Source organism: Mustelus asterias, chromosome 3 (genome assembly GCF_964213995.1).
Source record: "Mustelus asterias chromosome 3, sMusAst1.hap1.1, whole genome shotgun sequence".
Taxonomy (NCBI): domain Eukaryota; kingdom Metazoa; phylum Chordata; class Chondrichthyes; order Carcharhiniformes; family Triakidae; genus Mustelus; species Mustelus asterias.
In genome coordinates, this window is record NC_135803.1 from 159,355,777 (window position 1) to 159,383,567 (window position 27,791).

General features: G+C 46.0%; 1 protein-coding gene across 1 annotated transcript in view; it reads left to right on the forward strand.

The window, feature by feature from the left end:
- rft1 (RFT1 homolog) overlaps positions 1-27,791 on the forward strand; it is a 142,472-nt gene that overhangs the window by 56,163 nt on the left and 58,518 nt on the right. The window contains exons 6-7 of the mRNA XM_078210042.1: positions 11,775-11,909; positions 14,873-14,951. Coding sequence (XP_078066168.1) covers positions 11,775-11,909; positions 14,873-14,951 — 214 coding nt within the window. The remainder of the gene's footprint in view (positions 1-11,774; positions 11,910-14,872; positions 14,952-27,791) is intronic.

Sequence of the window (27,791 nt, forward strand, 5' to 3'; positions counted from 1 at the left end):
ACAGGAGCAACATGGATACTGAATAAAAGGAAATAGAGAGTAACAATCAGTTGATATTTTTTGGATTGGAGGAAGGTTTGGAGTGGTGTTCCCAGGGATTCGGTATTGAGACTTTTGTCTTTCTTGCTTTATATTAACGATCTAGATCTTGGTGTGAAGAGAACAATTTCAATGTTTGCGGATGACATAAAACTTGGAAGCATTTTAAGCTCTGAAGAGGACAGTGTAGAACTTCAGAAGGATATAGACGAGTTGGTGGAGTGGGCAGATAGGTGGCAGTTGAAGTTCAATGCGGGGAAGTGTGAAGTGATGAATTTAGTTAGGAGGTACGTGGAAAGTCAATACAAAATAAGAAATACACATATAAAATCTTAATTACATCATTTAGGCCCTGATACTTTGCATGAAGTATCACATGAGTGTCAAGATGGCACAGTGGTTACCACTGCTGCCTCACAGTGCCTGGGACCCAGCACTGCGTGGGTTTCCTCCAGGTGTTCTGGTTTCCTCCCACAATCCAAAGATGTGAAGGTTAGTTTGTTTGGCCATGCTGATTGTCCCTTAGTATCCCAAGATGTGTAGGTTGAGGGGATTTATAGGCATAAATATGTAGGGTTATGGGAATAGGGCCTGGGTAAGATGCTCTGCCTTTGATTTAATTTGATTTATCATTGTCACATGTATTAACATACAGTGAAAATTATTGTTTTTTGTGCACTATACAAAGCATATCGTACATAGAGAAGGAAAGGAGGGGGTGCAGAATGTAGCGTTACAGTCATAGCTAGGGTGTAGAGAAAAATCAACTTAATGCGAGGTCGGTCCATTCAAAAGTCTGAAGACAGCAGGGAAGCAGGTGTTCTTGAGTCGGTTACGATGTGATCTTGGACTTCTGTATCTTTTCCCGGATGGAAGAAGGTTAAAGAGAGAATATCCGGGTTGTGTGGAGTCCTTGATTTGTTAGCTGCTTTTCCGAGACAGTGGGAAGTGTAGACAGAGACAATGGATGGGAGGCTGGCTTCATAGAATAATAATATCCCTACAGTGCAGAAGGAGGCTATTCGGCCCATCGAGTCTGCACCGACCACAATCCCACCCAGGCCCTATTCCCGTAACCCCACATATTTACCCTACGAATCCCCCTGATACTGGGGTCAATTTAGCATGGTCAATCAAGAACAAAGAGAAAAAGAGTAATACAGCACAGGAACAGGCCCTTCGGCCCTCCAAGCCCGCGCCGATCATGTGTTCCTAACTAGACCATCCGTTTGTATCCCTCTATTCCCACTCTGTTCATGTGGCTATCTAGATAAGTCTTAAATGATCCTAGCATGTCTGCCTCAACCACCTTGCTTGGGAGTGCACTCCAGGCCCCCACCACTCTCTGTGTAAAATATGTCCCCCGCATATCTGTATTGAACCTTGCCCCCCGTTACCTTGAACTTGTGACCCCTTGTGTTAGTCATTTCTGACGTGGGAAAAAGCTTCCAACTGTTCACCCTATCTATGCCCTTCATAATTTTATAAACTTCTATTAGGTCGCCCCTCAACCTCCGTCTTTCCAGGGAGAACAACCCTAGTTTACTCAATCTCACCTCATAGCTAATACCCTTCCATACCAGGCAACATCCTGGTAAACCTTTTCTGCACTCTCTCCAAAGCCTCCACGTCCTTCTGGTAGTGTGGCGACCAGAACTGGACGCAGTATTCCAAATGTGGCCTAACCAACGTTCTATATAACAGCAATATCATATGCCAACTTTTAAACTCTATGCCCCGTCCAATAAAGGCAAGCATGCCATATGCCTTCTTCACCACCCTCTCCACCTGTGCTGCCACCTTTAAGGATCTGTGTACTTGCACACCCAGATCCCTCTGTGTGTCTATACTCCTGATGGTTCTGCCATTTATTGTATAGCTCCCCCCTGCATTAGATCTACCAAAATGCATGAAAGAACAAACAAAGAACAATACAGCACAGGAACAGGCCCTTCGGCCCTCCAAGCCCGTGCCGTTCCCTGGTCCAAACTAGACCATTCTTTTGTATCCCTCCATTCCCACTCCGTTCATGTGGCTATCTAGATAAGTCTTAAACGTTCCCAGTGTGCCCGCCTCCACCACCTTGCCCGGCAGCGCATTCCAGGCCCCCACCACTCTCTGTAAAATACGTCCTTCTGATATCCGTGTTAAACCTCCCCCCCCCCCTCACCTTGAACCTATGACCCCTCGTGAACGTCACCACCGACCTGGGATAAAGCTTCCCACCGTTCACCCTATCTATGCCTTTCATAATTTTATACACCTCTATTAGGTCACCCCTCATCCTCCGTCTTTCCAGTGAGAACAACCCCAGTTTACCCAATCTCTCCTCATAACTAAGCCCCTCCATACCAGGCAACATCCTGGTAAACCTCCTCGGCACTCTCTCTAAAGCCTCCATGTCCTTCTGGTAGTGTGGTGACCAGAACTGGGTGCAGTATTCCAAATGTGGCCGAACCAACGTTCTATACATCTGCAACATCAGACCCCAACTTTTATATTCTATGCCCCGTCCTATAAAGGCAAGCGTGCCCTATGCCTTATTCACTACCTTCTCCACCTGTGACGTCACCTTCAAGGATCTGTGGACTTGCACACCCAGGTCCCTCTGCGAATCTAATCCCTTTATGGTTCTGCCATTTATCGTACAGCTCCCCCCTACTGGAGATCACATGGTCTGGAATGGGGGGGTGGGGGTGAGTTAATAGGTTGTAATGAACAAAGCATCGTAGCTGTGAGGGACAGCTCGGTGGATAGGATATTGGTATGTAGATAGGCTGGAAAATTGGGCGGGGATCCTGGATTCAGGATTCATTCCTGGACCGAGGAGCGGCGCGGGCTTGGAGGGCCGAAGGGCCTGTTCCTGTGCTGTATTGTTCTTTGTTCTTTGTACGTTAGTTCTACCAAAATGCATCACTTGGCATTTATCTGGATTGAACTCCATCTGCCATTGCTTTGCCCAAATTTCCAGCCTATCTATATTCTTCTGTAGCCTCTGACAATGTTTCTCACTATCTGCAAGTCCAGCAAGCTTTTTGTCATCCGCAAACTTACTAATCAGATCAGCTACATCTTCTTCCAAATCATTTATATATATCACAAACAGCAGAGGTCCCAATACAGAGCCCTGCGGAACACCACTAGTCACAGACCTCCAATCAGAAAAAGATTCCTCCACTGCTACCCTCTGTCTTCTATGGCCAAGCCAGTTCTGTACCGATCTAGTTTGTTCACCTTTGATCCCGTGAGATGTAACAAAGAACAAAGAACAGCACAGGAAACAGGCCCTTCGGTCCTCCAAGCCTGTGCCGCTCCTTGGTCCAACAATCGTTTGCATCCCTCCATTCCTAGGCTGCTCATGTGACTATCCAGGTAAGTCTTAAACGATGTCAGCATGCCTGCCTCCACCACCCTACTTGGCAGCGCATTCCAGGCCCCCACCACCCTCTGTGTAAAAAACGTCCCTCTGATATCGGAGTTATACTTCGCCCCTCTCACATTGAGCCCGTGACCCCTCGTGATCGTCACCTCCGACCTGGGAAAAAGCTTCCCACTGTTCACCCTATCTATACTCTTCATAATCTTGTACACCTCTATTAGATCTCCCCTCATTCTCCGTCTTTCCAAGGAGAACAACCCCAGTTTACCCAATCTCTCCTCATAGCTAAGACCCTCCATACCAGGCAACATCCTGGTAAACCTTCTTTGCACTCTCTCTAATGCCTCCACGTCCTTCTGGTAGTGCGGCGACCAGAACTGGACGCAGTACTCCAAATGTGGCCTAACCAGCGTTCTATACAGCTGCATCATCAGACTCCAGCTCTTATACTCTATACCCCGTCCTCTATAACCTTTTGCACCAGCCTGCCATGAGGGACCTTGTCAAATGCTTTACTAAAATCCATGTAGACGACATCCACGGCCCTTCCCTCGTCAATCATTTTTGTCACCTCCTCAAAAAGCTCAACCAAATTTGTGAGGCATGACCTCCCTCGTACAAAACCATGTTGTCTATCGCGAATGAGATTATTCAGTTCTAAATGTGTATAGATCCTATCTCTAAGAATCTTTTCCAACAATTTCCCTACTATGGACGTCAAGCTCACTGGCCTATAATTACCTGGGTTATCCTTGCGACCCTTCTTAAATAACGGGACCACATTTGCTATCCTCCCATCCTCTGGGACCTCACCTGTGTCCAATGAAGAAACAAAGATTTCTGTTAGAGGCCCAGAAATTTCATCTCTTGTCTCTCTCAGTAGTCTAGTACAGATGCCATCTGGCCCTGGGGATTTGTCTACCTTAATGCTTCCTAAAACACCTAACACTTCCTTGTAATTGAGATTTGTTCTAACAGGTCTACACATCCCTCTGAGACACTACCAATCAACATGCCCTCTCCTTTGTGAATACTGATGCAAACTATTCATTTAGGATCTCACCTACTTCCTTGGGTTCTAAGCATAATTCTCCTTCTTTGTTCTTGAGAGGTCCGACTCTTTCTCTGACAACCCTCTTGTTGCGAACATATTTATAAAATACCTTGGGATTCTCCTTAATCCTGTCTGCCAAGGACATTTCATGACCCCTTTTTGCCCTTCTAACTGCCTGTTCGAGTTATTTTCTACTTTCTCTGTATTCCTCCAGTGCTTCATCTGTTTTTAGCTGCCTGGACCTTATGTATGCCTCTTTTTTCTTTTTGATTAGACCCACAATTTCTCTGGTTATCCACGGCTCTCGAATCCTACCCTTCCTGTCCTTCCTTTTTACAGGCACATGCCTGTCCTGCACTCCTATCAACTGCTCCTTAAAAGACTGCAACATGCCAGATGTGGATTTACCCTCAAACAGCCTCTCCCAATCAACAGCCACCAAATCCTGCCTAATCCGGCTATAGTTAACCTTCCCCCAATTCAGCACCTTACTCATAGGACAACACTCATCCTTTTCCATGACTATCCGAAAGTTTACAGGATTGTGGTCACTGTTCGCCACATGTTCCCCCACTGAAACTTTGATGACCTGACCGGGCTCATTCCCCAGTACTAGGTCCAGTATAGCCCCCTCTAAGAACATAGAACAGTCCAGCACAGAACAGGCCCTTCGGCCCACGATGTTGTGCCGAGCTTTATCTGAAACCAAGATCAAGCTATCCCACTCCCTATCATCCTGGTGTGCTCCATGTGCCTATCCAATAACCGCTTAAATGTTCCTAAAGTGTCTGACTCCACTATCACTGCAGGCAGTCCATTCCACACCCCAACCACTCTCTGCGTAAAGAACCTACCTCTGATATCCTTCCTATATCTCCCACCATGAACCCTATAGTTATGCCCCCTTGTAATAGCTCCATCCACCCACGGAAATAGTCTTTGAACGTTCACTCTATCTATCCCCTTCATCATTTTATAAACCTCTATTAAGTCTCCCCTCAGCCTCCTCTGCTCCAGAGAGAACAGCCTTAGCTCCCTCAACCTTTCCTCATAAGACCTACCCTCCAAACCAGGCAGCATCCTGGTAAATCTCCTCTGCACTCTTTCCAGCGCTTCCACATCCTTCTTATAGTGAGGTGACCAGAACTGCACACAATATTCCAAATGTGGTCTCACCAAGGTCCTGTACAGTTGCAGCATAACCCCACGGCTCTTAAACTCCAACCCCCTGTTAATAAAAGCTAACACACTATAGGCCTTCTTCACAGCTCTATCCACTTGAGTGGCAACCTTTAGAGATCTGTGGATATGAACCCCAAAATCTCTCTGTTCCTCCACAGTCTTCAGAACCCTACCTTTGACCCTGTAATCCACATTTAAATTAGTCCTACCAAAATGAATCACCTCACATTTATCAGGGTTAAACTCCATTTGCCATTTTTCAGCCCAGCTTTGCATCCTATCTATGTCTCTTTGCAGCCTACAACAACCCTCCACCTCATCCACTACTCCACAATCTTGGTGTCATCAGCAAATTTACTGATCCACCCTTCAGCCCCCTCCTCTAAGTCATTAATAAAAATCACAAAGAGCAGAGGACCAAGCACCGAACCCTGCAGCACTCCGCTAGCAACCTGCCTCCAATCCGAAAATTTTCCATCGACCACCACCCTCTGTCTTCGATCAGACAGCCAGTTACCTATCCAATCGGCCAACTTTCCCTCTATCCCACACCTCCTCACTTTCATCATAAGCCGACCATGGGGGACCTTATCAAACGCCTTACTAAAATCCATGATTGCAAAGCCTTTGGCTTTGATCTTTGGGTCCTCGCTGTCCACGGGGATGGTGCCAGAAGACTGGAGAATGGCGAATGTTGTTCCTCTGTTTAAGAAAGGGAATAGAAATGACCCTGGTAATTATAGACCGGTTAGTCTTACTTCGGTGGTTGGTAAATTGATGGAAAAGGTCCTTAGAGATGGGATTTACAACCATTTAGAAAGATGCGGATTAATCTGGGATAGTCAGCACGGATTTGTGAAGGGCAAGTCGTGCCTCACAAATTTGATTGGATTTTTTTGAGGAGGTAACTAACTGTGTTGATGAAGGTAGGGCAGTTGATGTCACAATCCTCCAATCCTCCGGCACCTCTCCCGTCTCCATCGATGACGCAATGATCATCGCCAGAGGCTCTGCAATCCCTTCCCTCGTCTCCCACAGTAACCTGGGGTACATCCCATCCGGACCCGGCGACTTATCTATCTTGATGCCATTCAAAGATTCTAGCACAACCTCTTTCTTAAAGTCCACATACTCAATCTTTTCAGTCCACCGCAAGCCCACAGTACATCCACCCATGTCCTTCTCCTCTGTGAAAACCGAGGCAAGATCCTCATTAAGCACCTCAAACCTTGCTGGTTTGAGTTATAAGGAGAGGCTGGATAGACTGGTACTTTTTTCTCTGGAGCGTAGAAGGCTGAGAGGTGATCTTATTGAGGTCTATAAAATAATGAGAGGCACAGATCAGCTAGATAGCCAATATCTTTTCCCAAAGGTAGGGAAGTCTAAAACTAGAGGGCATAGGTTTAAGGGGAGAGATACAAAAGTATCCAGAGGGGTAATTTTTTCACACAGACGGTGGTGAGTGTCTGGAACAAGCTGCCAGAGGTAGTAGTAGAGGCGGGTATAATTTTGTCTTTTAAAAACTTGGAGTGCTGTGCTCAGTTCTGGTCGCCTCACTATAGGAAGGATGTCGAAAAGATTGAAAGGGTGCAGAGGAGATTTACAAGGATGTTGCCTGGATTGAGTGGCATGCCTCATGAGGATAGGCTGAGGGAGCTCGGTCTTTTCTCCTTGGAGAGACGAAGGATGAGAGGAGACCTAATAGAGGTGTATAAGATGTTGAGAGGCATAGATCGGATGGACTCTCAGAAGCTTTTTCCCAGGGTGGAAATGTCTGCTACGAGAGGACACAGGTTTAGGGTGCTGGGGGGTAGGTACAGGGGAGATGTTCGGGGTAAGTTTTTCACACAGAGGGTGGTGGGCGAGTGGAATCGGCTGCCGTCAGTGGTGGTGGAGACGAACTCAATCGGGTCTTTTAAGAGACTCCTGAATGAGTACATGGAGCGTAATAGAATGGAGGGTTATAGGTAGGTCTAGAAGGTAGGGGTGTGTTCGGCGCAGCTTGTGGGCCGAAGGGCCTGTTTGTGCTGTAGTTTTTCTATGTTTCTAAAAAGCATTTAGACAGTTACATGGGTAAGATGGGTATCGAGGGATATGGACCAAATGTGCGCAATTGGGATTAGCTTGATTGTTTAAAAAAAAGGCCGGAATGGACAAGTTGGGCCAAAGGGCCTGTTTCCATGCTGTAAACCTCTATGACTCTATCCCATTTGCCATTTTTATTACATGCGGCACCTGCAATACTGACTTTCTGCGATTTGTGAACAGACACACCCAAATTCCTCTGCCCGGACACATTTTGAATCCTCTTTCCATTTAGGTAATAATATTCCTTTCTATTTTTTCTGCCAAAATGGACAACCTCACACTTATTCACATCAAATTCCATCTGCCAAATTTTGGCCCATTCCCCTCGCCTATTTATATCCATCTGAAGGATCTTTATATCCTCTTCACTGCCTGCTTTCCCACCTATTTTATAATCATCCGCAAGATCATTGATATAGATTGTCAATAGTTCAGGTCTGAAGACTGACCGCTGCGGCACCCCACGAGTTAGATTTCACCTGCCAGAGAAGGACCCATTTATCCCGACCTCTGCTTTCTGCCAGTCAGCCAATCTTCAATCCAATCCAGTAAACAAAGAACAAACAAAGAATAATACAGCACAGGAACAGGCCCTTCGGCCCTCCAAGCCCGCGCCGCTCCCTGGTCCAAACTAGACCATTCTTTTGTATCCCTCCATTCCCACTCCGTTCATATGGCTGTCTAGATAAGTCTTAAACGTTCCCAGTGTGTCCGCCTCCACCACCCTGCCTGGCAGCGCATTCCAGGCCCCCACCACCCTCTGTGTGAAATATGTCCGTCTGATATCTGTGTTAAACCTCCCCCCCTTCACCTTGAACCTATGACCCCTCGTGAACGTCACCACCGACCTGGGGAAAGCTTCCCACCGTTCACCCTATCTATGCCTTTCATAATTTTATACACCTCTATTAATCTCTCCTCATCCTCCGTCTTTCCAGGGAGAACAACCCCAGTTTACCCAATCTCTCCTCATAACTAAGCCCCTCCATACCAGGTAACATCCTGGTAAACCTCCTCTGTACTCTCTCCAAAGCCTCCACGTCCTTCTGGTAGTGTGGCGACCAGAACTGGACGCAGTATTCCAGATGCGGCCGAACCAACGTTCTATACATCTGCAACATCAGACCCCAACTTTTATACTCTATGCCCCGTCCTATAAAGGCAAGCATGCCATAAGCCTTCTTCACCACCTTCTCCACCTGTGACGTCACTTTCAAGGATCTGTGGACTTGCACACCCAGGTCCCTCTGCGTATCTACACCCTTTATGGTTCTGCCATTTATCATATAGCTCCTCCCTACATTATTTCTACCAAAATGCATCACTTCGCATTTATCAGGATTGAACTCCATCTGCCATTTCTTTGCACAAATTTCCAGCCTATCTATATCCTTCTGTAGCTTCTGACAATGCTCCTCACTATCTGCAAGTCCTGCCAATTTTGTGTCGTCCGCAAACTTACTGATCACCCCAGTTACACCTTCTTCCAGATCATTTATATAAATCACAAACAGCAGAGGTCCCAATACAGAGCCCTGCGGAACACCACTAGTCACAGGCCTCCAGCCGGAAAAAGACCCTTCCACTACCACCCTCTGTCTTCTGTGACCAAGATGTGGAGATGCCGGCGTTGGACTGGGGTAAACACAGTAAGAAGTTTAACAACACCAGGTTAAAGTCCAACAGGTTTATTTGGTAGCAAAAGCCACATAAGCTTGTGTGGCTTTTGCTACCAAATAAACCTGTTGGACTTTAACCTGGTGTTGTTAAACTTATTCTGTGACCAAGCCAGTTCTCCACCCATCTAGCCACCTCCCCCTTTATCCCATGAGATCCAACCTTTTTCCCCAGCCTATCATGAGGGACTTTGTCAAACGCTTTACTAAAGTCCATATAGACGACATCCACGGCCCTTCCCTCGTCAAACATTTTGGTCACTTCTTCAAAAAAAGTACAGTACAGTACAGTACTTTACCCCTAATCCCCTGCGATCTAACCTTCTGGGTCAGTCTATAATGCGGCACGTTGTCAGATGCCTTCTGGAAGTCCAGATTTACCACATCCATAGGCTTCCCACCGCCGCTTGACATTCAGAGTTAAAGTTTTAAAGTTTATTTGTTAGTCACAAGTAAGGCTTACATTAACACTGCTGTGAAGTTTCTGTGAAATTCCCCAACCATCACTGAATCCCCCACTGTCAACATCCTAGGGGTTACCATTGACCAAAAACTCAACTGGACTCACCGCAAACACAGTGACTACAAGATCAAGTCAGAGGCTCGGAATACTGTGGCAAAGCCTGCCCACCACCTACAAGGCACAAGTCAGGAGTGTGATGGAATATTCCCCACTTGCCTGGATGGGTGCAGCTCCAACAACACTCAAGAAGCTCGACACTATCCAGGACAAAGCAGCCCACTTGATTGGTGCCACATCTACAAACATTCAATCCCTCCACCACCGATGCTCAGTAGCAGCAGTGTGTACTGTCTACAAGATGCACTGCAGCAATTCACCAAAGACCCTTAGACAGCACCTTCCAAAGCCGACCACTTCCATCTAGAAGGACAAGGGTAGCAGATACATGGGAACACCACCACCTGCAAGTTCCCTCCAAGCCACTCACCATCCTGACTTGGAAATATATCGTCGTTCCTTCGCAGTCGCTGGGTTAAAATCCTGGAATTCTCTCCCTAACGGCATTGTGGGTCAACTCACAGCACGTGAACTGCAGCGATTCAAGAAGACAGCTCACCACCACCTTCTCAAGGGTAACTAGGGATGGACAATAAATGCTGGCCAGACAGCGATGCCCATGCCCCACGAATGAATAAAAAAAAACTGTCCTGCCTTCAGTTATTTGTGCCCAGTCTGCTTGGGCGAACTCTTTTCTCAGGCCTATGTCATTACCTCTGCCCAACTCTAAAACCAGGTTAAAGTCCAACAGGTTTATTTGGCAACAATAGCTTTCGGAGCCTCAAGCTCCTCAACACACGATAACGACACGACATGATGAGGAGCTTGAGGCTCCGAAAGCTAGTGCTGTCAAATAAACCTGTTGGACTTTAACCTGGTGTTGTGAGACTTCTTACTGTGCTTACCCCAGTCCAACGCCGGCATCTCCACATCACAACTCTAAAACTCCAGTGTGGCACTCTATCTTCTCCCGCTCAGTCTGATTCTCTAGTCCTGCCAAAAGCGCACCCCGTGTTCCTGGCGTGGTGGAGTGTCTCCAATGGGAATTCCCATTGACAGCGGCAGGATCAGAAGATTCCACTGCCAGCGAATGGCACACTGCCTCCCACTGCCTGGAAAATTGCTGAGGGGAGGCCAGAGAATTTCGACTATTGTTTTAGTTTGGATCTGTTTCTGCGTCAGAAGTATTTGTGTGTTCTTCCAGTTTGAGTATGTTTCTGTGTCCAGCATATGTGTGTTTTTTCTGGTTTCTGGCTCCCTCTCATGGTGTAGCTTTTTAACTAACTGGGCACTCTGAAGCATGATTGTTGTTTGCCAGTAAGTATTGGATTGTTTCTCCAGATCACAGGATATTTCAATACATTTGAATCACACAGGTTGTGCTGAAATTTTGGAAATCAATGGTTATTTGTTCTCGGTGTGTGGGCATTTATTTGGTTCCCAGCTTTGATGTAACTGAATATCTCTTTAGAATCGCTGCTGCTCACATTGGGTTCTGCCAGGACTGATTGGCACCTGTCCTCATTACATCTTTATAACAAGGGCAGGCTGTACAGCATTGGCCCCCTGGGACACTGGCAGCTCTTTGGGTCACTGCCCTGTCCCTGGGCACTGGATGGGGCTTTGAGCGGGGTTGACTGGGGTAAGATTCCTGGCTTTGATGGTATCGCTGGACTGGCTATGGTACACCACTCGGGGAGGGGGGAGGGCCCAGTCAGGGAGGAGGCTGGAGGCTGTGGAAAATGCCAGCCTCTTTTCCCTATGGTTTGTTTACAGTAATTTGCTACAACTACCTCTGCAAACTGATGTTAACCCAGCTGTTTCTCTTTCTGAAAGCTGCTGTACTCGAGCTGCCTCCTCGCTTGCTATGTGCTGTATTTTGTGAAGTTTGTTGGTTCACAAGAAGCACAGCGAAAGTCTTTCCCCATCTCCACAATGAGCGACCTAATGCCTAAATATCTCTATCATCAGGTAAGTGATGTGGTCCCCAATAACTGTTCAGCCCTTCACTGTCCCCCTCCCACCCCCTCCCCTACTCACCGTTTACTATCTTCCCCAATCACTGTTCACTCCCCTCCGCATTCACAATTTATTAACACGCCCCTCACTGTTTTATAGACCTCTATAAGATCACCCCTCAGTCTCCTACACTCCAGGGAAAAAAGTCCCAGTCTATCCAGCTTCTCCTTATACTCAAACCATCAAGTCCCAGTAGTATCCTAGTAAATCTTTTCTGCACTCTTTCTAGTGTAATGATATCCTTTCTATAATAAGGTGACCAGAACTGTACACAGTATTCCAAGTGTGGCCTTACCAATGTCTCGGGAACTTCAACAAGACGTCCCAACTCCTGTATTCAATGTTCTGACCAATGAAACCAAGCATACTGAATGCCTTCTTCACCATCTTGTCCACCTGTGACTCCACTTTCAAGGAGCTATGAACCTGGAACAAAGAACAAAGAAAATTACAGCACAGGAACAGGCCCTTCGGCCCTCCAAGCCTGCACCGACCATGCTTAACTAAAACTCCCTACCCTTTGGGAACCATATCCTATTCCCATCCTATTCATGTATTTGTCAAGACACCCCTTAAAAGTCACTAAAAGTCCTAAATCTCTTTGTTCTATAACTCTCCCCAGTGCCCTACCATTAATTGAGTAAGTCCTGCCCTGATTCGATCTATCAAAGTGCATCACCTCGCATTTATCTAAATTAAACTCCATCTGTCATTCATCAGCCCACTAGCCCAATTGATCAAGATTTCATTGCAATCCTAGATAACCTTCTTCACTGTCCACTATGCCACCAATCTTGGTGTCATCTGCAAATTTACTAACCATGCCCCATAAATTCTCATCCATATCATTTCCTTTTAACTACTTTGACCACGTCTTTTTTCAGCAGTACTCGACTAATGGGCGGCACGGTGGCACAGTGGTTAGCACTACTGCCTCATAGCGCCAGGGAACCTGGTTTAATTCCCGGCTTGGGTCACTGTGTGGAGTTTGCACATTCTCCTCGTGTCTGCGTGGGATTCTCCGAGTGCTCCGGTTTCCTCCCACAATCCAAAGATGTGTGTTAGGTGGATTGGCCATGATAAATTGTCCATTAGTGTCAGGGTAAATATATGGGGTTACAGGAATAGGGCCTGGGTGGGATCGTTGTCGGTGCAGCCTTGATGGGCTGATTGGCCTCCTTCTGCACTGTAGGGATTCTATGATGATTCTATCAACGTTCAGACATGAGGTCCGGAAAACCTCCAGTGATAGGGGTTTTCCTGGGGGAGCCAGGAGGTCATGCTGCAACTGTGCAAAACTCTGGTGCGGCCGCATTTGGAGTATTGCGTACAGTTCTGATCGCCGTATTATAGGAAAGATGTGGAAGTGTTGGAAAGGGTGCAGAGGAGATTTACCAGGATGTTGCCTGGTATGGTGGGAAAATCGTATGAGGAAAGGCTGAGGGGCTTGAGGTTGTTTTCGTTAGAGAGAAGCAGGTTAAGAGGTGACTTAATAGAGGCATACAAGATGATCAGAGGATTAGATAGGGTGGATAGTGAGAGCCTTTTTCCTCGGATGGTGTTAGCTAGCACGAGGGGACATAGCTTTAAATTGAGGGGTGATAGATATAGGACAGATGTTAGAGGTAGGTTCTTTACTCAGAGAGTAGTAAGGGCGTGGAATGCCCTGCCTGCAGCAGTGGTGGACTCGTCAACATTAAGAGCATTCAAATGGTTATTGGATAAACATATGGATGATATTGGAATAGTGTAGATTAGAGGGGCTTTAGATTGGTTCCACTGGTCGGCGCAACATCGAGGGCCGAAGGGCCTGTACTGCGCTGTAATGTTCTATGTTCTATGAAGAGCATAATGAACCATAGCCCCAAAGTGAACTCTTCCTCCGAAGCGCACACAAACTCAGCACATAGAGTAGATCTCATAATGTTAATTTCTGAAAAAAATCTCTCTACTTTGCATTTGATGCATGAACAGTTCTGGAGCAATAAGAGGCTCTGTTCTAATGATTACTACAGTGATGTTGGAACAGGGAATGCAAAGCACTCATGAACTGATCTTTGTGTCTGTTCCTCACTGATATTTAATTAAATGGAACAGCCACAGTTTCGAAGTGGTGAATGGAACAACTGAGCTGCGTTTCTCTGTTTTTCTCAACTTAGACATAATAGTAACAGTAACAGTGATGTACAATTTGATGTGTAGCCATAGAGCTTAGAATCTCACTCAGTGACATCGCTAATCACCTGACATAAAACATCTGGGCTGAACATTTGATTTGGTTAGAAGCAGTTGAATTACTTGTATAAAGGCAAAATACTGTGGATGCTGGAATCTGAAACAAAAATAGAAAATGCTGGAAAAATGGAGAGAGAATAAACCAATGTTTCGAGTCAGGATGGCAATTCATCAGAGCTGAAGACAAAGAAACTTAGACCAGATTTATACTATGAAGGTGAGAGGTGGGAGGGTTGTGGGGGTGGGAGGCTGTAATTGGACAAAGAGAATGTAAATGGTGATATAAGCTGAACAAGGTGCTAAGAGTAACCCTAGCTCCTGCCTCATGCCAGCCACCACATTCCTCAGGTTATCCTTTGATGATCTGCAACTTTGTTCTGCCATTCACACATTCTGATCTCTTAGTGGGCGCTATTAGCACCATTCTCAGCCTTTACCATTACATTACCATTTACATTCCCTTTGCCAATTACAGCACCCTCCCTCCTCACCCTTATAGTAAAAATCTTGTCTGTTTTTTTTATCTTCAGCTCTGACAAAATGTCATCTAGACTTGAAACATTAGCTCTATTCTCTCTCCACAGATGCTGTTAGGCCTGCTGAGTATTTCCAGCATTTTCTGTTATCTACTTGTGTGTTTACAGATCAACAGACTCCTGCTAACTGATTTTATTTTTCAGCATGTTATCAATCCGAGGCTGGCCATTCTGACTTGGACCTTCTACAAACAATCGTTCCTCAAACAGATCCTGACAGAAGGTGCGAATAGGTTGCAGGCAAGGGTCAAATGACTTTAAAGTGTTATCTCGTACAATAAAGCTGTAGATTTATTCTGAACACATCTCTATGTATTTACACCATTGCTAATGTTGCGGAAATGTCAGAGTGATACTATGAATAATATCTTGTGTTTGTCTTCATGGTATACAACACAAATTACTTGCCAGAAATAGAGGTACCCAAGGGATTAAAAAGATTGAGAAACTTAAAATACTTAATGACAACACAGAAAAACTATAAGAGAAATTTAAGGGGCGATCTTACCAAAATAATCTGAGGGCCGAATGAGCGTGAAAACGGGAGAATTTCAGATTTTTTTGGGTGAGTTTAAAAATCCAATATTACGCCACATTGAGCAAAAAATGAAGCAAGACCAGTTTCTCCCCCAGCAGGGAGAGGAGGCAGGATCTAAGCTTGCTGTGAAGCTGGCTGCTTACACCAGAGAACACTATTGCTCTTGCACAGATCACTCTCCAACTGCACAGAGAGAAAACTGTCAGGCACCGTGGAGAAATCCATTCAGCCCCTCACCCCGTAGCCTGCAAGATTATTTTGTTCAAGTGATGTTCAAGTCCAAAGATGTGCGGGTTAGGTTGATTTACCATGCTAAATTAACCCTTAGTGCAAGGGGGATTAGGAAGGTAAATATGTGGGGTTGCAGAGATAGGGCCTGGGTGGGATTGTTGTCAGTGCAGGCTCGATGGGTCGAATGACCTCCTTCTGCACTGTCGATTCTATGATAAGTGCCCATCCAATTTCCTTTTGAAATCATTGTTTCCATTTACACCGCTCTCATGGGCAGTGAGTTCCAGGTTGTTACCACTCTCTGCTTCAATCAAAATGTTCTTCCTCACATTCTCCATACATTTCTTGCCCAACAGATTTTATCTAAGCTTGTCATAGCCCTGTAAATTTCTATCAAATCTCCTTTGCTCCAAGGAGAATAGCTCAGACTTTCCAAACTAAACTTGTAACTGAATCCCTCCCAATCCTGGAGCCATTCTAATAAATTTCCTCCACTCCATCTAAAGGACTCTCACATCTTTCAAAACGTGTGATGTCCAAAACTGGACAAATACTCCAGAAGAGGCCTTACCAGAGATTTATAAAGATTAGCCCAGAATCTCATATACTTTGCAATCCATTCTCTCAAGCTGCCCTCCCACCATCAAAGATTGATGCACGACCCACCCACAGGTCCCTCTGTTTTCCACATTCTTGTGAACTGTGTCTTGAAGTCTGTATCTTCTGTCAAAATTAATTTCTCTGTATTAAATTCCATCTGCCACTTCTGCCCATTTTGCTAGCTTAGCTGTGCCCTGTGACAGCGATTAATATCATCCTCACTTTTTGCCATTTTTCCTCTCTTCTTAGATCCTCAGGATTGAGGATGACTTGTTTCCACTGTGCTTCGATATGTTCTGAGATGGGTGATAAGGCCTATGTGAGATCAGCAGGTGGGGCAGGTGGTGCTTGAAGGATCAGGTACTTGAGTTATTTGGAAGTTTGTGCACTCTCTCTGATTCCTCAACTTTGCCTCTATGTTCCCAACTCGATGTGTTTCATGCCTTCCTGAATTAACCTTTTCATTAATATATCAAAAAAAAGCAGTGGTCCCAGCACCAAGTCTTGGGGAACACCACTGTCCATCATCTTCCAGTCCAAAAAGCAGCTATCTCCAATGACTCTCTGCTGTCTGTCCTTAAGCTTATGTTTTATCCAGTTGCACAATGACCCTCATATTCCACAAGCATGAATTTTGTTAACTAGCCTTTGATGTACGAACATACGAGAAGGAACAGCAGGAGGTCATCCAGCCCCTTGAGCCTGCTCTCCACATCCATCCTGTCAGGACCCCTCTGGAACTTGTATGTTCCATCCAATTTGCCTGTTCCGGTCCTAAACTCCAGTGGTTACATACCTAGTCTGTCCAACCTTTCCTTATGAGATAACACGCCTATTCCAGTCTGGTAAACCATCTCTGAACTGCTTCCAATGCATTTACACTTTTCCTTAAATAAGGTGACCAATACTGTACACTGTACTCCAAATGTGGCCTCACCAGTGCCTGTACAAACTGAAGCATAACCTTCCTACTCTTGTATTCAGTTCACCTTGTAATCATGCTTTCTCAAAAATCATTTATGGGATGTGGGCCAATGTAATGTCCTAACTATGTTGGGCGCTGTGAGTTTACATCAGAACATAAGAACTAGGAGCAGGAGTAGGCCATCTGGCCCCTCGAGCCTGCTCCGCCATTCAATAAGATCATGGCTGATCTTTTTGTGGACTCAGCTCCACTTACCCGCCCGCTCACCATAACCATTAATTCTTTAACTGTTCAAAAATTTATCTATCCTTGCCTTAAAAATATTCAATGAGGTAGCCTCAACTGCTTCACTGGGCAGGGAATTCCACAGATTCACAACCCTTTGGGCGAAGAAGTTCCTCCTCAGTCCTAAATTTGCTCCCCCTTATTTTGAGGCTGTGCCCCCTAGTTCTAGTTTCACCTGCCAGTGGAAACAACTTCCCTGCTTCTATCTTATCTATTCCCTTCATAATCTTATATGTTTCTATAAGATCTCCCCTCATTCTTCTGAATTCCATTGAATATATCCCCAGTCTACTCAGTCTCTCCTCCTAAGCCAATCTTCTCAACTCCAGAATCAACATGGTGATTCTCCTCTGTAACCCGTCCAGTGCCAGTATATCCTTTCTCAAGTAAGGAGACCAAAACTGTACACAGTACTCTAGGTGTGGCCTCACCAGCACCTTATACAGCTGCAACATAACCTCGCTGTTTTTAAACTTCACCCCGCCAGCAATGAAGGACAAAATTCGATTTGCCTTCTTAATTACCTGCTGCACCTGCAAACCAACTTCTTGTGATTCATGCACAAGGACACCCAGGTCCCTCTGCACAGCAGCATGCTGCAATTTTTTACCATTTAAATAGTAGTCCACATGGATGATGTCACATTTACCAACATTGTAATCCATCTGCCAGACCCTCGCCCACTCACTTAGGCTATCTCTATCCCTTTGCAGACTTTCAGCGTCCTCTGCACACTTTGCTCTGCCACTCATCTTAGTGTCATCTGTGAATTTTGACACACTGCACTTGGTCCCCAACTCCAAATCATCTGTAAATCGTAAACAATTGCGGTCCCAACACTGATCCCTAAACAAAACAAAATGTGGTTTGCACACATAACCCTAACCTGTTTTTGCTAAAGCTATGGCTGGTACCCATTTCTGACTCATGGCATAATTCTGCACTAACACTCAATCTCCTTGTTGAAATGAGACGTCTTATCTAGCAACTTGAGATTGTTGTTGTCTATCTCTGAAGTTTCTGGAGGTAATAACAAGTCAAACGTAGTTCTCAACTTTCTCTTTAAGTTTAACGTTTATTTATTAGTGTCACAAGTAGGCTTACATTAACACTGCAATGAAGTTACTGTGAAAATCCCCTAGCCACCACACTCCGGCACCTGTACACTGAGTGAGAATTTAACATTAGGTGCCAATGCACCTAACCAGCATGTTTTTCGGACTGTGGGAAAAAAACAGAGCACCTGGAGGAAACCCACGCAGACACGGGGAGAACGTGCAGACTCTGCACAGACAGTGATCCAAGCCGGGAATCGAACCCGGGTCCCTGGTGCTGTGAGGCAACAGTGCTAACCACTGTGTAATGCAGGTGAACTTTGGGTAATTGCATGAAAAGTGTTTTTAGAAGATGCCAAAAGGTATTCACACATCGTGATGCTGAACCTTGCTCTTTTGAAGCTTTTAAAGAATGTTTCAGGGATTGTACAGAATCTTTCAGCTAATCCATTGTTTGACGGATGATAAGGTGCAGATTTTATATACTGAATACCATTTACTGTTAGATAATCCGCAAACTCTTGTGAACTATTCTGTGAACCATTATCACTAACAATCTGTACTGGTTTACCAAATCTTGCAAAGAGTTCATTAACTCTTTCAATGGTTTGTCCAGTTGTGGCAGGTCTCATGATAACAACTTCTGGCCACTTTGAGCATCAATTATGACTAAGAACATGTAACCCACAAACAGACCTGTAAAATCTACATACAATCATTGCTATGGCACTTTAGGCTGCTCTCAAGGGTGTAAAGGAGACAGAGGTGGTGTATTTCCTATTCGTGCACAGGATTGACACTGTCCCACTTTTTCTTCAATCTGAGCACCCAGACCCGGCCACCAAAAATAACCATCAGCTAATTCCTTCATCCGGACTATACCAGGATGCTCTTCATGTAACTGTTCAAGAATCTTCCAAGCAGACTAGGAGGGATGATCTCTTGGATTCCCCACCATCGACACCCACGTTGGACAGGCAACTAAAACTTTCTTGACACATATGGTTTCAAATCAGGACGCGTATGATGCATTCCAGCCATGGTTCCTTCCAATACCACATCCATTACCTTTCCCAATCGCGGGATCATTCCTGGTATGTCCCCAAATTTGAGAGACTGTCATAAGCAAATGATCTACTAGTGAAAAATAAAGAATATTTGCAAAACTGGTTGGTGCTATCTGCTCAACAGATAAAGGTAAGCGTGATAATGCATCAACAATGGCATGGCACTCTGATTGACGATACTTTATATCGTAAGAGTGTGCAGATAAGATCAGCGACCATCTTTGCACTTGGCTAGCAGCTAATGATGCATTGCCTTTGTACAGCACAAAAATAGTAAAGGGTCAATGATCAGTCAATAGTGTGACTGTCTGTGCAGAGTCTGCTCATTCTCCCCATGTTGCGTGGGTTTCCTCCGGGTACTCTAGTTTACTCCCACCCTCCAAAAATGTTGGGGTTAGGTTAATTGACCATGTTAAATTGCCCTTAGTGACAGGGAGATTAGCAGGGTAAATACGTGGGGTTACGCGGATAAGGCCTGGGTGGGATAGTTGTTGGTGCAGGGCTTGCTGGGCCAAATGGCCGCCTCCTGCACTGTAGGGATTCTATAAAACAATCGAGCAAACACTTAAATATATGACAGCTAACATTTACTGCCCATCCCTAGTTATTGTTGAGAAGGTGGTGGTGAGCTGCCTTCTTCAACACTGAAATCCCTGAGGTATACCCACAGTGCTGTTAGGAGGGGACTTCCAGAATTTTGATCCAGCAACAGTGAAGGAATGGCAGTAGTTTTCCCAGGTATCTGCTGCTCTTATTCTTAGAGTCATAGAGGTTTACAGCATGGAACAGGCCCTTCGGCCCAACTTGTCCATGCCGTCCCTTTTTTTTAACCCTGAAGCTCGTCCCAATTGCCCGCATTTGGCCCATATCCCTCTATACCCGTCTGGCCCATCTAACTGTCTAAATGCTTTTTAAAAGACAAAATTGTACCCGCTTCTACTGCTACCTCTGGCAGCTTGTTCCAGACACTCACCACCCTCTGTGTGAAAAAGTGACCCTCTGGACTCTTTTGTATCCCATGCTATCTTAAACCTATGCCCTCTAGTTTTCGACTCCCCTACCTTTGGGAAAAGATATTGACTGTATAGCTGACCTATACCCCTCATTATTTTATAGATCTTTATAAGATCACCTCTAAGCCTCCTACTTTCCAGAGGAAAAAACCCCAGTCTATCCCGCCTGTCCTTATAACTCAAACCATTAAGTCCCGGTAGCATCCTAGTAAATCTTTTCTGCACTCTTTCTAGTTTAATAATATCCTTTCTATAATAGGGTGACCAGAACTGTACACAGTATTCCAAATGTGGCCTTATCAATGTCTTGTACAACTACAACAAGGTATCCCAACTCTTGTATTCAATGTTCTGACCAATGAAACCAAGCATGCTGAATGCTTTCTTCACCACTCTGTCCACCTGTGACTCCACTTTCAAGGAGCTATGAACCTGTACCCCGAGATCTCTTTGTTCTATAACTCTGCCCAACGCCCTACCATTAACTGAATAAGTCCTGCCCTGGTTCGATCGACCAAAATGTATCACCTCGCATTTATCTAAATTAAGGAGTTGTCCTCATTGTTCAGCCAGAGTGAGACAGAGGAGAGATTTATTGCAGGAGTGCTGGGGTAAGAGATCTACTTTTAAAATACTTTTAATTTAAAAAATAATACTTTTAATTTAGTTTAAAGTACTTTTTCGCGGGTGTTTTTAAAAAAAAAAACTTTGAACTCTAATCCGGAAGTAGGACGCTGGGGGTTGTGGGAAGGGTCTAAATTTTTCTTCAGCACGTGCGGGGTATATAAGTAGGCTGCACTGTTAAGCGGGCAGCGTCGTAGCGGGCAGCGGAGTGAGCGGGGAGCAGAGTGGGAGCTGACGGACTTTGGCTCATCGGGCTTCGACGTAGACAGGCAGAGGTGGGGTAGGTTTAGACAGTTTTTCCTGTGTCATTGGAAGAAAGGGGGAATTATGAGTGTGAGGCCAGTTTGTTGTTCTCAGTGTCGGATGTGGGAGGTCCTGGAGTCAGCTCGCCTCCCGGACATCCATATCTGTGCCAGGTGCGTCGAGCTGCAGCTCCTAAGGGACCACGTTAGGGAACTGGAACTGCAGCTCAATGACCTTCGTCTGGTTCGGGAGAATGAGGAGGTGATAGATAGGAGTTACAGGCAGGTGGTCACACCGGGGCCACGGGAGACAGACAAGTGAGTCACGGTTAGGAAGGGGAAGGGGAAAGGTCAGGTACTAGAGAGTACCCCAATGGCTGTGCCCCTTAACAATAAGTACTCCTGTTTGAGTACTGTTGGGGGGAGCAGCCTACCTGGGGGAAGCAACAGTGGGCGTGCCTCCGGTGCAGAGTCCGGCCCGGCAGCTCAGAAGGGGAGGGAAAGGGAGGATGAGCAAACTGACCACAGCACCAGGGTACAGGGAGCTGTCCAAGTGGGGGGAGAAACAAGAAATGTAGCAGAAATTGGGGACAGTACATTTTTGGATGCTGTTGGGGGGGGGGGGGAGACTTAGCAGGGGTAAGCCATGGTGTACAGGTCACTGGCTCAGAGTCTGTCCTTGTGGCTCAGAAGGGCAGGGGGGAGAGGAGTAGAGGATTAGTCATTGGGGACTCCATAGTTAAAGGGACGGATAGGAGATTCTGCGGGAACGAGAGAGACTCGCGGTTGGTGTGTTGCCTCTCAGGAGCCAGAGTCCACGATGTCTCGGATCGTGTTTTCGAAATCCTTAAGGGGGAGGGGGACCAGCCCCAAGTTGTGGTTCACATAGGCACTCAAGACATAGGTAGGAAAAGGGATGAGGATGTAAGGCAGAAATTCAGGGAGTTAGGGTGGAAGCTTAGGGCTAGAACAAACAGAGTTGTTATCTCTGGTTTGTTACCCGTGCCACGTGATAGTGAGGAGAGGAATAGGGAGAGAGAGCAGTTGAACACGTGGTTACAGGGATGGTGCAGGAGGGAGGGTTTCAGATACCTAGACAATTGGGGCTCTTTCTGGGGTAGGTGGGACCTCTACAAACAGGATGGTCTGCACCTGAATCAGAGGGGTACCAATATCTTGGGGGGGGTGAAATTTGCAAATGCTCTTCGGGAGGGTTTAAACTAATTCAGCAGGGGGGGGTGGGTACCTGAATTGTAGCTCCGGTGTGCAGGAGGTTGAGAGTAGTGAGGTCATGGATGAGGTTTCAGAGTCGCAGGAGTGTACTGGCAGGCAGGAAGGTGGTTTGAAGTGTGTATACTTCAATGCCAGGAGCATCCGGAATAAGGTGGGTGAACTTGCAGCATGGGTTGGTACCTGGGATTTCGATGTTGTGGCCATCTCGGAGACATGGTTAGAGCAGGGACAGGAATGGTTGTTGCAGGTTCCGTGGTTTAGATGTTTCAGTAAGTGCAGGGAAGGTGGTAAAAGAGGGGGAGGTGTGGCATTGTTAGTCAAGGACAGTATTACGGTGGCAGAAAGGACATTTGATGAGGACTTGTCTACTGAGGTAGTTTGGGCTGAGGTTAGAAACAGGAAAGGAGAGGTCACCCTGTAGGGAGTTTTTTATAGACCTCCGAAAAGTTCCAGAGATGTAGAGGAAAAGATTGCAAAGATGATTCTGGATAGGAGCGAAAGTAACAGGGTAGTTGTCCTGGGGGACTTTAACTTTACAAATATTGACTGGAAAAGCTATAGTTCGAGTACTTTGGAGGGGTCAGTTTTTGTCCAATGTGTGCAGGAAGGCTTCCTGACGCAGTATGTAGATAGACCAACAAGAGGCGAGGCCACATTGGATTTGGTACTAGGTAATGAACCAGGCCAGGTGTTAGATTTGGAGGTAGGTGAGCACTTTGGTGACAGTGACTGCAATTCGATTACGTTTACCTTAGCAATGGAAAAGGATAGGTATATACCAAAGGGCAAGAGTTATAGCTGGGGGGAAAGGAAATTATGATGCGATTAGGTGAGATTTAGCTGGCATAGGTTGGGGAAGGAAACTGCAGGGGATGGGCACAATTTGTAATGTGGAACTTGTTCAAGGAACAGCTACTGCGCGTCCTTGATAAATATGTACCTGTCAGGCAGGGAGGAAGCAGACGTGTGAGGGAACCGTGGTTTACTAAGGAGGTTGAATCTCTTGTGAAGAGGAAGAAGGAGACTTATGTAAAGATGAGACGTGAAGGCTCAGTTAGGGAGCTTGAGAGTTACAAGTTAGCCAGGAAGGACCTAAAGAAAGAGTTAAGAAGAGCCAGGAGGGGACATGAGAAGTCTTTGGCAGGTAGGATCAAGGAAAACCCTAAAGCTTTCTATAGGTATGTCAGGAGTAAAAGAATGACTAGGGTAAGATTAGGGCCAGTCAAGGACAGTAGTGAGAAGTTGTGCGTGGAGTCTGAAGAGATAGGAGAGGCACGAAATGAATATTTTTCATCGGTATTCACACTGGAGAGGGACAGTGTTGTCGAGGGGAGTACGGAGATGCAGGCTGTTGGACTGGATGGGATTGAAGTTCATAAGGGGGAGGTGTTAGCAATTCTGGAAAGGGTAAAAATAGATAAGTCCCCTGGGCCGGATGGGATTTATCCTAGGATTCTCTGGGAGGCTAGAGAGGAGATTGCAGAGCCTTTGGCTCTGACCTTTGGGTCGTCATTGTCTACAGGAACAGTGCCAGAAGACTGGAGGATAGCAAATGTTGTCCCCTTGTTCAAGAAGGGGAGTAGGGACAACCCTGGTAATTATAGACCGGTGAGCCTTACTTCTGTTGTGGGCAAGGTATTGGAAAGGATTATAGGAGATAGGATTTATAATCACCTGGAAAGGAATAATTTGATTAGGGATAGTCAGCACGGTTTTGTGAAGGGTAGGTCGTGCCTCACAAACCTTATTGAGTTCTTTGAGAAGGTGACCAAAGAGGTGGATGAGGGTAAAGTGGTTGATGTGGTGTATATGGATTTCAGCAAAGCGTTTGATAATGTTCCCCATGGTAAGCTTTTGCAGAAAATACGGACACATGGGATTGAGGGTGATTTAGTGGTTTGGATCAGGAATTGGCTAGCTGGAAGAAAACAGAGGGTGGTGGTTGATGGGAAATATTCATCCTGGAGTTCAGTTCCTAGTGGTGTACCGCAAGGATCTGTTTTGGGGCCACTGCTGTTTGTCATTTTTATAAATGACCTGGATGAGGGCGTGGAAGGGTGGGTTAGTAAATTTGCGGATGACACTAAAGTCAGTGGAGTTGTAGACAGTGCAGAGGGAAGTGGCAGGTTACAGAGGGACATAGATAAGCTGCAGAGCTGGGCTGAGAGGTGGCAAATGGAGTTTAATGCGGAAAAGTGTGAAGTGATTTACTTTGGAAGGAGCAACAGGAATACAGAGTACTGGGCTAATGGTAAGATACTTGGTAGTGTGGATGAACAGAGGGATCTGGGTGTCCATGAAAGCGTTTGACAAAGTCCCTCATGGTAGGCTGGTGCAAAAGGTTGGATCTCATGGGATAAAGGGGGAGGTGGCTAGATGGGTGGAGAACTGGCTTGGTCACAGAATAAGAAGTTTAACAACACCAGGTTAAAGTCCAACAGGTTTATTTGGTAGCAAAAGCCACACAAGCTTTCGGAGCTCTGAAAGCTTGTGTGGCTTTTGCTACCAAATAAACCTGTTGGACTTTAACCTGGTGTTGTTAAACTTCTTACTGTGTTTACCCCAGTCCAACGCCGGCATCTCCACATCTTGGTCACAGAAGACAGAGGGTGGTAGTGGAAGGGTCTTTTTCCGGCTGGAGGCCTGTGACTAGTGGTGTTCCTCAGGGCTCTGTATTGGGACCTCTGCTGTTTGTGATTTATATAAATGATCTGGAAGAAGGTGTAACTGGGGTGATCAGTAAGTTTGCGGACCACACAAAATTGGCAGGACTTGCAGATAGTGAGGAGCATTGTCAGAGGCTACAGAAGGATATAGATAGGCTGGAAATTTGGGCAAAGAATTGGCAGATGGAGTTCAATCCTGATAAATGCGAAGTGATGCATTTTGGTAGAAATAATGTAGGGAGGAGCTATACGATAAATGGCAGAACCATAAAGGGTGTAGATACGCAGAGCGACCTGGGTGTGCAAGTCCACAGATCCTTGAAAGTGACGTCACAGGTGGAGAAGGTGGTGAAGAAGGCATATGGCATGCTTGCCTTTATAGGACGGGGCATAGAGTATAAAAGTTGGGGTCTGATGTTGCAGATGTATAGAACGTTGGTTCGGCCGCATCTGGAATACTGCGTCCAGTTCTGGTCGCCACACTACCAGAAGGACGTGGAGGCTTTGGAGAGAGTACAGAGGAGGTTTACCAGGATGTTACCTGGTATGGAGGGGCTTAGTTATGAGGAGAGATTGGGTAAACTGGGGTTGTTCTCCCTGGAAAGACGGAGGATGAGGGGAGACATAATAGAGGTGTATAAAATTATGAAAGGCATAGATAGGGTGAACGGTGGGAAACTTTTCCCCAGGTCGGTGGTGACGTTCACGAGGGGTCATAGGTTCAAGGTGAAGGGGGGGGGGGTTTAACACAGATATCAGACGGACATATTTTACACAGAGGGTGGTGGGGGCCTGGAATGCGCTGCCAGGCAAGGTGGTGGAGGCGGACACACTCGGAACGTTTAAGACTTATCTAGACAGCCATTTGAATGGAGTGGGAATGGAGGGATACAAAAGGATGGTCTAGTTTGGACCAGGGAGCGACACGGGCTTGGAGGGCCGAAGGGCCTGTTCCTGTGCTGTATTGTTCTTTGTTCTTGTTCATGTGCATAGATCCCTGAAAGTTGGCACCCAGGTTGATAGGGTTGTTAAGAAGGCGTATGGAGTGTTAGCTTTTATTGGTAGAGGGATTGAGTTTCGGAGCCAAGAGGTCATGCTGCAACTGTACAAAACTCTGGTGCGGCCGCACTTGGAGTATTGCGTACAGTTCTGGTCGCCACATTATAGGAAGGATGTGGAAGTGTTGGAAAGGGTGCAGAGGAGATTTACCAGGATGTTGCCTGGTACGGTGGGAAAATCGTATGAGGAAACGGTAGCACAGTGGTTCGCACTGCTGCTTCACAGTTCCAGGGACCTGGGTTCGATTCCCGGCTTGGGTCACTGTCTGTGTGGAGTTTGCACATTCTCCTCGTGTCTGTGTGGGTTTCCTCCGGGTGCTCCGGTTTCCTCCCACAGTCCAAAGATGTGCAGGTTAGGTTGATTGGCTTTGCTAAAAATTGCCCCTTAGTGTCCTGGGATGCGTGGATTAGAGGGATTAGCGGGTAAAATATGTAGGGATATGGGGATAGGGCCTGGGTGGGATTGTGGTCGGTACAGACTCGATGGGCCGAATGGCCTCCTTCTGCACTGTAGGGTTTCTATGATTTCTATGAAAGGCTGAGGGGCTTGAGGTTGTTTTCCTTAGAGAGAAGAAGGTTAAGAGGTGACTTAATAGAGGCATACAAGATGATCAGAGGATTAGATAGGGTGGATAGTGAGAGCCTTTTTCCTCGGATGGTGATGGCTAACACGAGGGGACATAGCTTTAAATTGAGGGGTGATAGATATAGGACAGATGTTCGAGGTAGTTTCTTTACTCAGAGAGTAGTAAGGGCGTGGAATGCCCTGCCTGCAGCAGTAGTGGACTCGTCAACATTAAGAGCATTCAAATGGTTATTGGATAAACATATGGATGACATTGGAATAGTGTAGATTAGTTGGGCTTTAGATTTGTTTCACTGGTCGGCGCAACATCGAGGGCCGAAGGGCCTGTACTGCACTGTTATGTTCTATGTTCAAAACTCCATCTGCCATTCAGCAGCCCACTGGCCCAATTGATCAAGATCCCGTTGCAATTGGAGATAACCTTCTTCACTGTCCACTATGCCACCAATCCTGGTGTCATCTGCAAACTTACTAACCATGCCTGCTATATGCTCATCCAAATCATTAATGTAAGTGACAAATTACACTGGACCCAGCACTGATCCCTGAGGCGCACCACTGGTCACAGGCCTCCAGTTTGAAAAACAACCCTCTACAACCACCCTCTGGCTTTTATCATCAAGCCAATTTTGTATCCATTTGTCTACCTCACCCTGGATCCCGTGAGATTTAACCTTACACAACAACCTACCATGTGGTACCTTGTCAAAGGCCTTGCTAAAGTCCATTTCGATATCATCAACTGCACTGCCCCCAATTGCCTCCTTGGTTTCCCATTCAAAAAACTCAATGAAATTTGTGAGACATGATTTTCCACTCACAAAGCCATGCGGACTGACTCTAATCAGTCGTTGCGTCTCTAAATGCCTGTAGATTCTGTCTCTCAGAATATCTTTGAACAACTTATGCACTACAGATGTGAGGCTCACTGGCCTGTAGT